We start from the raw sequence: 11,804 nt of genomic DNA, 5'->3' as shown, positions 1-11,804 counted from the left end.
AGTTTCTTTTAATGAGTGAAAAAGATTGGAAATGTTTTTTTTTTTAATAATAAGAAAGAATGCAATTTAGAGTTGTGAATAAACAAGTAACACAATGGAGGTAATTTATAGGCAGTGAAATTATAAGAGTAAGCCAATAATATGTGAAGCAATGGTTGTTGGTAGGTCATAAACACAATAAACATGCTCTTATTTCTTTTTTTTTCTTTTTAAAAAAATGGGGTAGTTCAGTAGAGAATCGAATCTCCCCATCGATAAAGAAAGAATGCAATTTATAGTTCCAACCTCTCTCCATGAATACGAATTTGGTCATGTTCTAATATGATTGTCAAATACTTAGTGCAAAATCAAGAAAAATAATGTTCCTCCTAAAAAAAAATTATAGGAGTGTTGTCATTTTTAGTGTTAGGGTCTTTTTGTGCAATTGAGCCCTTGAGTTGGAAGTTTAAGTGAAATTAGGTCCAGAGTTAATTATGGTCAACATTCGGAGTTTGGACGCTCAGATTGAAATTTTGGAGGGTCACTTCCGTGTTTTTGGTTGAGTCTTGGTGTTGTTGTGTGTGATGATGTCTTTGCCCATTACTTTGTTCATTGCGATTGCGGGACTCACTCTCGTGATCGCATAAGGATATTTTTTGCGCGTCGTTATCACGTGTTGTTTGTAATGGTCGCGTAGACTTTGTGTTCTGATCATCGCAGTTACATTGCTCTGTGTCACAATCGCGATGGTCAATTTAAATGAGTTGACCACTATACTCATTACGATCGCGTGGCCTTGGAGTCGCGATCGCGATGAGTAGTTTTTACTTGAACAATGTTCTTTTTCAAAAGCAAGGTTTCATCCCCATTTCATCATTTTTGAACTTTGGGAGCTCGGTAGAGGCGATTTCAAAGGATTTTTTTCAAGATAAATCATTTGGTATGTATTTGTGACCCTAAATCTTCATTTCACATTAGTAATTTATGATTTTGAACATCAATTCTTGGTTATGAACTTCAAGTTTGAGGATTTTTCAAGAACTTGAACTTTAAAAAAAATGATAATTAAAGATTGGTTTTAACTTGTTTTTCGATGTGGTTTTCACTATTGGGTTCAAAATATATGGTCAAAATGTCTAAAGTTGGGTCGAGCCAAGGACATAATTTCAGTCATAAAGTTTTCATCAAACAGAAATTATTTATCTTTCATTTGATTTTTCTAATTTTAGCATGACCATAAGATTATATATAAATCCAGCCATAAGAATTCATGATATTATGTACTCCTTCATCATCACTCAAAGTAAAGTAATTTTTGTTAGAGAGTATTTTACCCTTTAATGTGAAACTTCTCACACAAATTAAATATGAATTTACCCTAATATGAGTGTCAAACACGAAGTATATATCAAACCATGAAAAAGAAGTTTAATAGTCCTTTCCTCTTTTATTATTCATTAAGGTTGTATTTTAAATTATTCGGTTAATAAACTAATTGCTGAAAGTAGGGGTGTTCACGGGTTGGTTTGGATAGGTTATTGGTCAAAATCAAAACCAAACCAACTTAAGCGGTTTTAAAATTATCAAAACGAAACCAAACCAAATATAATATACATTTATCGGTTTGGTGATTATCTATTTCAGTTTGGTTTGGTTCGGTTATTAACCATACACAAAAACAAAAGAAACAATTCATTTAAAATGTGATAAAAGTGACAACAATCCATTCAAAACGAAAAATAGTTAGAATGACTTAAATTACTGAACTTTCGATCACTAAATTTACTATCAATAAAGCTTTAAAATTCACTATATTGGTCTAGAAGGAAGAGAAAATAACATTTTCAATCCCACAAAGAATTGTCATAGACACTCATATACATGAAATCAATAAGATAAATGTTTCATCTAGGGAATTTTTTTTTTCAATTAGTAAATTATAAAGAAATTTTAATGAAAATATGTATAAGATCTTTAAAATTGTTTATAAAAATAATTTTATTAAGTATGTATATTAATAAAATATATGTATATAATTCATCGGTTCGGTTCGGTTATTTCTTCGATTTTTTTAAAATAAAACATAACCAAACAAAATACTATCGGTTTTCAAAAATCTAAAACCAAACCAAACCAAACCCAAATAAAATCGGTTTTATTTTATCGGTTTGGTTTGGTTTTTCGGTTTGGATCGGTTTTTATCCAAACCGTGAACACCCCTAGCTGAAAGTATGTGTTGTTCCAACAATTTTTATTGACACTTGACTTAATGTGATTAATAACTTTGTTATATCCCGTGATTGTTTCTCTACTTTGCGCAGAACTTCACTATAGTGTATGAGTGATACATCTCTTACGCCAGGAAATGAACTTCACTTTTTTCTTTCCTTTTGCGTTTTTTTTCTCATTTTTTAATTCAAATTATGTTTGAAAGGCATAAAGATCTCTGAAAAATCTTCTTTTTTTTTTTTGCTTCTATTGTATTATATTTTTCTTTTTACTATGTTAAGCGCAGACAAGTATACTAGTTACCTATAAGGTTGGGAACATTTAAAAACCTATATATTATAAATCAGATTACGATGATTAAGGAAAAGGAATGAATTTTATTATTTTTCCGATTTTTATAGTGCATGGTAAATTTGTAGCATACATGGTAAAAGATTTAGTCAACATACATTTAACTATGTGTTCATTTCTTTTTTATAAATATAAAATAATTAGAGCAACAAAAGGTATATTTCTTAGATGTCCTTTATTATACTTGAGTAATTACAAATACAGAATTTCATTTATTTATTCAAATGTATGAATGTATAATAATCTTAGCTTCAGAATGTTGGTAAAATTTATATTGTGTTTTTTAATCATTCACGCGTAGCAATAGAAATTAATAGGCTTAAATAAAAATAATTATTTTTTCATTTGATATTATATACTTATTTACACTAAATTTGGATATGTTAACGTCAAAATTAAATTATTAAATTTCTTGCATTGTAACAAAATCTTCAAAAATTAAATGCACACATCAAATAAAATCTAATTATAGCTCTCTGGGCCATTCGGAGCTTCAATATGGACTCCAGACATCGAATGGAAACCAAAAAAAATCTAATTATAGCAGCAAAAAGGGGGGAAAGGTGATCTGTGAAAATAGTCAAAAGTTAAATAAAAAAGGAAAAATTACAGAAATCCCATATTTTAGTTTATTTATTACCATTATCCGCTATAAGTTTTACAAATCTCTAAAATCCCTCATTTCCGCGCATCAGATTAGTGTATCAACACTTATATTATTGTATCTCGCGCATCAGATTAATGTATCAGCTCTTATATTATTGTATCTCGCGCATTAGATTAATGTATCGGCGCTTATATTATTGTATCTCGCGCATCATATTAATGTATCAGCGCTTATATTATTGTATCCATTTGAGAGATTTCTGTAATTATAAACTTTTAAGGGATAAATTGTAATTTTGCCTTAAAAGTATGTGATTTCTATAATTTGCCCAAAAAAAATCATACATTTGACCAAATTTAATAATATAGACATTTTGCAATAAGAATCTAATTTGTCAAATCAAATATAATATTATGATTATTAAATAAACCACACATACACTTTAATAAGGTGGGAAAGAAACTAAACAAATAAAATTATTAGGCGAATTGATTTATTTTTTTTAAAAAAAAAAGAGGAATATCTCATGCATTAAGCAGAATTCCATCTATCTAAACTATACTATATGACTCACATATTAATAACACAAATGTATTAAAATGTGAAATGGTTTGCCTATCAAGTTAAATAAGAGGTTATCACGACTTAAGAAATTATAGATCCTAACATTTTTTAAATTGTAAAATACCCTTTCAATGAATTGCTTTTCTCTCTATATAAAGAATTTTCAATTTTTGTTTTTTTTCTTTACAAAGTTAAAAAATCGAACATGCAAAACAAAATGAAGATAAATATGATAAAGTCTGAGAACTATACCATCAATTAATAACTAGATAGAATTATAATAACAATAGTTATGAAGAGTAAAATAAAAGAGATGAATATTATTTTCGAAACAAACTTAATTATTTAATATAGGAAATATTAGAGGTAAGACCACAAGTCCTCCCTCTTACAATATTTTTTCTAACATCCAATAAAATGGTAGAGATCTATCTAATCCTTACCATATAAGTAACTTCTTCAAACAAAATATAACAACTAAACAACAATTAAAAAAACTAAGCCCTCCATGGGGCATAATAGACTCGGTCAAGTCGCTTATAGAATGCTGACGACTATTTTCTATTTAATAAGTGAAGGGGAGAGAGAAGCAAGGCTTAGCGAGAGCTTTGTAAGACCGATCACTACATAAGTCGCTTATATTATTACAAAGGCCAAATTAATTTTCTTTATCAATTGGCATTCTAAAGCGACATAAGGGACAAACATGATTTTTTTCAAGCCATTGAATAATGCAATCTCCATGAAACATATGCTTGCAAGGCATACGAGTTAGTTCAACAATGTCCTTTGTAAGCAACTTGCCAAGACATATCATACAAGTTTCACCAAAACTCTTGTCAACATTCAATGTCTCTACTTTCACCTTCTCAAGCGCTTCAATAGCATCCTTTGATGTTGGAATTACAGGCACAAACACACGCGTTTCTTCCAAGGTCATCAAATTCATCGCAACTTGTTCCTCTATTAACCCTAGCTCATCCTCATTAGCTTCCTCGTGATCATGATCTTGATAAAGATTTGCAATTGTTTGAGGAATACGATGGACTATGTCGATGATGATTGAGATATTCTTAGATGTATCATTTTCTTGAACAATCAACAAGGCCTTATGTCTAATATCTTGAACCATTTCCGGTTGATACATGAGAGGAACATATAAACATTCAACCATTTGATTGAACTTGGAGGACCATGTTTCATGTTCTTCTATGTCAAAACATAATCTTCTTGTATTTTCATAGATGAAATATGTTCGATCATAAAACCTCCAATTACCATCCTCTGTGAAATAGTAATTAAGATACACTTTTCGAATTCCACATAGAATGAAAAGTTTGCCCTTTGACAAATTTTGATCATCATTCTCTAGGAGGTCCTTTTGATGTTCAATTGTCCAACAATAAGGATTCCTAACCATCGTATGATTCAAGTTAGAAGAGCTAGACTTAGTGAATTTATGGGGGGAAAGGAGGCAAAGAGTGAGCAATGTTTAGATGAAAAAGACATGTGAAGACATTAGATAGATGTATATATTTATATATCATGAATGGAGGAGTCTAAGAATCTATAAATCAAATCTGGTTGATAAGTGAAACATGGAAACAAAAATTAATTTTCTAATTTTTGGTATATTAATAGTAAAGTCATAGTAGCATAAATGGTAATTGTATTAAATAAAACTTTCATTTTTCTATCAAAATTTAATCAAGGCAACAAAGAAGAAAAATGTATTAATTGTGGAGATACAGACAAAATCTATCAAGATTTTACTTTGAAATTATTTTTGTGATGTGTAAACAAATTTAAGTAGATAAAACATGTTGGAAACTCAATAAATGTATAACTTAAATGATCCCTTAAAATTTAGGAGTATGCATCTATGTTTTTATTCTTTAAAATATCCTACTTAGTTTTCTTAATAATTATGTATGCTACATGTCACTAAGCTCGTTAACATATAATGAAGTATATTGAGGTTTGATTATTTTAGACCTAAATATGTAACACCTCAAAAACTGAAAATCTAGATCAGATAAAGAAGCTAAGGAGTTGAACTCTACAGAAAACTAGGACTTATGGGCAATATATATGGGTAAGAAAAAGAGCCACGGACTGTAGATGCAATTCGTATATCAACTTCAGAAATTGGAAATTCATTCTGAGTTTTACGGGTCTAGTCTACAGATGGTAGATAGGCTCATAGATCAAACTTCTGAAATTTGACTTTAGCATGACTTTAACGGACTAAGTATACAGTCCGTAGACGGAACCACGATTTGTAGATGGATCTCATGAATAGAACTTGAGAAACTCGGTAATTAGGCATGATTTATACGAGGGGAATCTATGGCTTGTAGATCCATCCATGGACCATACATGGCTCTTATGAAAACCTGTCGATAGTTTTTCATGGATGTTTTGATCTTTTTGCACTCTTTTAACTCCTAGACTATGTAGTTTTGGGCTATTCAAAGTGGTATTAAGGGGAAGTTAGTCGACTAAAACCCCTACCATCACACCAAACACTTGGAATTATTAGACAATGTGATCAAACTCCTCTAAAGCAAGAACTAGGGTTATTTATCTTCAACCCTCAGTTCAAAGATTCAAGCTAGGATTTCCATTCCAGGTATGTGTTATTTCATCAATGAGTATCCTTTCACCCATGGAGTCTTAAAGTAAGCCTATTTTTTAAATTCATGATTTCTACAGTAGTTAGGGTTCTTATATAAAGCATTATTTTTCTCATTCTTCTTCATGGATAGTTTGAGTTTGCGGTTTCATCTATAAAATCAACATTTCTAGATAGTATTTTTATGAACTTACCAGTATCCATGAGCTACTCAAATATTCATATTTAGCATGTTGTTTTACAGTACTTATTTGTTACGGTCCAAACTACAGCCTAGACATGACATGGCGAAAAGGATCTCATGAGGTCCTAAACAAGTCACTTGACATAAGACTGACACTATAAATATCAAATAAAGAGATTTCAACATAAGAATGAGATATAAGTCTCAGAACTCTTTCAACTCATAAGGAAATATCAAGAGAATACATGACTAATATAATGTGGAAATCAACTATGTCTGTCAAAACCTTCTACTACAATAAATGTGGTTAAGTCAAACCCCTAAACCACGTACAAAGTTTGAAAACTGAAAAGACATCAAAAGTAATAAAATAACCATGGTCTTTCCTTCGAACCATGAGAACTCACCAATCCAAGTGCTAAGCGGAGCAATCCAACTAACCACGACAAGCCAGAGGAGTGTCAGATCCTATATTATAAAATAATATAAGCACAATATGCATCAACACTTTGAATGTATTGAATATGCGGAACATGCAAAAACGTAAATGTGATAATATAGTGAGTTCAAAATATGATAATACATTACCAAGTAAAATGTAGTAAAGCTTATCAAGCCAAATCCATGAATCATGGAACAAGGTCAATGCAACATTTGAAAAGTCATTAGAAAGCTTAAATCAAATCAATGAGGGAGTTATAGAAACCCTTGAAGAAAAACATAGTTCTTTTGTGGATATTTTACCACTAACCGACATAAACCATGTAAGATATAACATGGAATCCGGTGTCTTTTCTACGATGAAAAGAGATTTTTCTACTTGCCAAGGTAAGGACCATACATACTAGCTTAGGTGGATCCACTAGTTATGTATTTCTAAGATCAATCATATGAACGCACGTAGTTAGAGACAAAAAATTGCTTCTAAACACCAAACCTCTACTAACAGTAGGGCCTTCATTCCAAAGTCCTCTCGATGTTAAATAAAGGCGGAATGGTCGATAGACCCTTGCACTTGTATGAGTTTTTATTCTAGACCATTCTACTTGATCATTTGTCAATTGAACCCTTAAACTCAGTGAAACTAAACATTTAAAACCCCTTTCGTTGTGTGTGAACTTCAAACACTTGACAAAAATGACATATCATCATCCACATCACATTTTAAATGACACATCACTTATTATTATTATTATTATTATTATTATTATTATTATTATTATTATTATTATAAAATTTTGTTTTTTCTTTCTTTTTCACTTCATTCCTCCTTCACCTTCTCTCCAAAAAAATTTTACATTAGAGATGCCACCACAACGTCCTTCCATTCTCACTAGTATCATTACATTCCTAAATAACTAACATTATCATTCGATTTTTTTTTGAAATTTCTCTCATTCACAACTTTTAATCGTATTTCTTTTACCAACATTCACATCTACCACTTGAACCACCATAAATCTCTTTTCCCCATTGATGTTAACAAATAGCCATTAAAATACATCAATAGACTCTAATATTTATACACAATTTTACATAACACATTTCACCTAATTTCACAAAGACATTCAACAATCACTTTTCATCTTTCAAGATTGTTGAATCTTTATCACTTTATGGGTTATAAATTACCCCAAAAATAAAAGGAAAATACAAATCTACAACAACAATACAATTTCGTTTCTATTCCCGGGAGGAAGAAAATGTGAAAAAAAGAGAAACAAGAAATTGGAAAGGATCGGAAAGGGGAGAAAGAAGAGAAACGGGGGTTTGAGAGTAGAAAGAAAACAAAGAAATGGGGATGGGTGGGGTGGGAAAAGAAGAAAGAACTGAAAAAAAGATCATTTTTGTTGTAAATCATTTTGGTGGTTAAATGGATTACCATAACTCTTTGGTTAATTCCCTTTTTTATGAGTAGTAATGCTGTTGATAATGTGATCAAATGGATGACCATGACTCCTAGGTTAATTTCATCCTTTATTGGTAGTAATGTGTTGATAATGTAGTCAAATGGATGAGCATAACTCCTAGGTTTATTTCCTCCTTAATGGGTAGTAATTTCTCAAGGTTTAATGTAATGTTTATGACACCCTTTGGTATTCCTCAATGTAATCCAACAAATAGTGGTGTTGAGAATAATGTTGAATACGCTTGAAAGAAAGAAAGTGATCTTATATTGTTTCTCTTGTGTTATTTCCTTCTTGTCTTCCATTTTATATTGTTCTTTTGTTCTTAAGTTTCACAACACGTTATCAGCACGAAGTCTCAAGGTTGAACAACATTTCTTGTGAGGTATCCATTTATAATCTAATGTTAAAATTATTAAATTGTGGCTATACTTTTTCTACTTTACATGTTATTTATAATTGAATGAAAAAAAAAGGCTAACCATTTATCGATTTTGCGAAGAGAAGATGAAGGTCATTGTTTTGTGAAAAAAATGAATGGACTACAAATTCTAGTGTTTTCTGTTCTCAATGGAAAAAGTGAATTATCTATACTATTGATTAATTTTTAATGAAAAGACTTTATCTAACAATTTTGCTAAAAGTTATTTTTGTTATTTGTGAGGCATAATATTAATTTAGATTTTATGCTAATTTTACCTTGATGAAAAAAAGTTTTGCTATTTAATTATTTACTCATTGTCTATTTTACTCTAATTTAATTATTTTCTATGATAGTTTTATCATGTTGAATTTATCAAAGCTTGAGTTCGTGGCACTTGACATTTTTGAAAATAATTACTTGTCATGGGTACTCTATGCTGAAATTCACCTTGACGCTAAAGGTCTTGGTGCCACTATTACTATTGGTAATACAACGTCGAGTTAGGACAAAGCAAAGGCAATGATTTTCCTTCGTCATCATCTGAATGAAGGGTTAAAGGTTGAATACCTTACGGTGAAAGATCTACTTGAATTGTGGACTGGTTTGAAGGAAAGTTATGACCACCTTAAGGCAACGGTATTGCCAAGGGCTCGTTATGAATGGATTCACTTGTGATTACAAGATTTTAAAACTATATGTGAATATAATTCTGTTGTATACAAAATTACTTCCCAATTGAAATTATGTGGGGAAGATATAAAAGATGAGGACATGTTGAAAAAGACTCTCACAATTTTTCATGCCTCAAATTTGGTATTACAGCAGCAATACCGTGAAAGGGGATTCAAAAAGTATTCTAAGTTGATCTCATGCCTTCTTGTGGCTGAGCAACATAATACTCTTTTATTGAAAAACCATGAGACCCGTCCCGCGGGAACTGCTCCGTTACCGAAAGCAAATGAGGTTGAAGCACATGACCAGTCTTAAAGAAGACAAAATAACAATCAAGGCCAAAATAATGTGTGTTGACGTGGCAATGGCAGAGGACCATCTAATAATCGTCGTGGTGATGGTTGCCACAAAAGGGAGAACAATATGGGTTCTCAAAGCAATCCTTCAAGAGGCAATTGTCATCGTTGTGGCATGAAAGGACATTGGAAGAATGAATGTCGAGCATCTGAGCATTTTGTTAGGCTTTATCAAAATTCCTTGAAAAGAAAAGGAAATAAAAATGGTGCATCTTCTCGAGTGGAGTCACACTTAACTTATAAAAATGATGCCGAGGCAGGACCTTTACAAAAATATGATGACAATATTGAAGCAAATTTGGCTTTAAAAGATGATAATTTTGATGACCTTGATGATATTACTCAGTTGGAAGTTGAAGACAAACTAATGTTTGATCATTTGATTGGGGAAAATAATTATGTTATTTTATTTATGTGCTTTTAATTGTTATGTTTGTCCTTATGTTGTTTTTATATTCAGAAAAAAAAAAGTAATTTTATTTTCTTGCAAAGTTGTTGATTTTTCATATTTCTTATGATGTATTTTTATTTTATGAAGATAAATAAAATTCTTCAATCTTCAATTGGTTCAAGATGAGTAATGGAGATATGTGTCTTCTTGATAGTGCTACAACTCACACTATTTTAAGAGAAAGAAAATATTTCTCTAATTTGATTATGAAAAAGGCTTATGTTAATACAATATTTGGTAGTACAAAATTAATTGAGGGCTCTGAAAGAGCGACATTACTACTACCTGGGGGAATGATATAAAATAATAAAAATGTGTTGTACTGTAGTAAGTCTCAAAGAAACTTATTAAGTTTCAAGGTTATTTGTCAAAATGGCTATCATGTTGAGACTGCCAATGAAGGAAAGGTTGAATACCTTTATATTACTACAGTAAAATTGGGGCAAAAATATGTACATGAAAAATTACCCGCATTTTCTTCTGGATTGTACCATACAAGTATTAGTATGGTTAAATCACATGCCATAGTAAACAAAGGATTTACTAATCCTAATGATTTTATCATTTGGCATGACCGGTTGGGCCATTTCGGTTATAATATGATGCGCAAAATTATTGAAAATTCACATGGGCATACTTTGAAGAATCAGAAAATTCTTCAATCAAAGAAATTCTCTTGTGATGTTTGTTCTAAAGGAACGTTGGTTATTAAACCATCAATAAGGTTGAGATTGAATCCCTTGCATTTCTGGAACGTATAGGATGATATATGTGGGCCAATTCACCCTTCATGTGGGTCATTTAAATATTATATGGTCTTGATAGATGCATCTACAAGATGGTCACATGTGTTCTAATTATCAACTCGCAATATGGCTTTTGCGAGGTTGTTGGCTCAAATAATAAGATTAAGAGCACAATTTCCAGATTATACAATAAAGACAATTCATCTTGATAATACTGGTGAGTTTACATCGCAGACCTTTAATGGTTATTGTTTGTCCACTGGGATAACAATTGAACATCCAGTTGATGATGTTCACACTCAAAATGGTCTAGCGGAATCTTTGATTAAGTGTCTACAATTGATAGCTAGACCATTATTAATGAGGACAAAGTTGCTTGTTTCACTATGGGGGCATGCTATTTTGCATGCAGCAGCATTGGTGCGCATAAGACCAACTAGTTATCATGAATTCTCTCCATTACAGTTGGTTTTTGGTCATGAGCCAAATATTTCCCATCTTAGAATTTTGGGTGCGCGGACGTTCCAATTGCCCCACCACCACGCACAAAAATGGGTACCCAAAGAAGGTTGGGGGTGTATGTTGGGTATGAATCTCCTTCTATTATAAAATATTTGGAACCTATGACAGGAGATATATTTATTGCAAGATTTGATGATTGTCATTTTGATGAATCAGTTGTAACATCTCGCACCTAGA

The 11,804-nt window shown here is 31.3% G+C and overlaps 1 protein-coding gene across 1 annotated transcript; it reads right to left on the bottom strand.

Moving 5' to 3' along the window:
- Window positions 1-4,388: 4,388 nt before the first annotated feature.
- On the bottom strand, window positions 4,389-4,862 carry LOC125877547 (E3 ubiquitin-protein ligase RING1-like). The gene has a single exon (XM_049558810.1). The coding sequence runs from the start codon at window positions 4,860-4,862 to the stop codon at window positions 4,389-4,391; it is 474 nt and encodes a 157-aa protein (XP_049414767.1).
- Window positions 4,863-11,804: the final 6,942 nt, after the last annotated feature.

This window comes from Solanum stenotomum, chromosome 9 (assembly GCF_019186545.1).
Source record: "Solanum stenotomum isolate F172 chromosome 9, ASM1918654v1, whole genome shotgun sequence".
Lineage (NCBI taxonomy): Eukaryota > Viridiplantae > Streptophyta > Magnoliopsida > Solanales > Solanaceae > Solanum > Solanum stenotomum.
The sequence above is the reverse complement of the archived record's forward strand: the minus strand, read 5'-3'. Positions and strand labels throughout refer to the sequence as shown.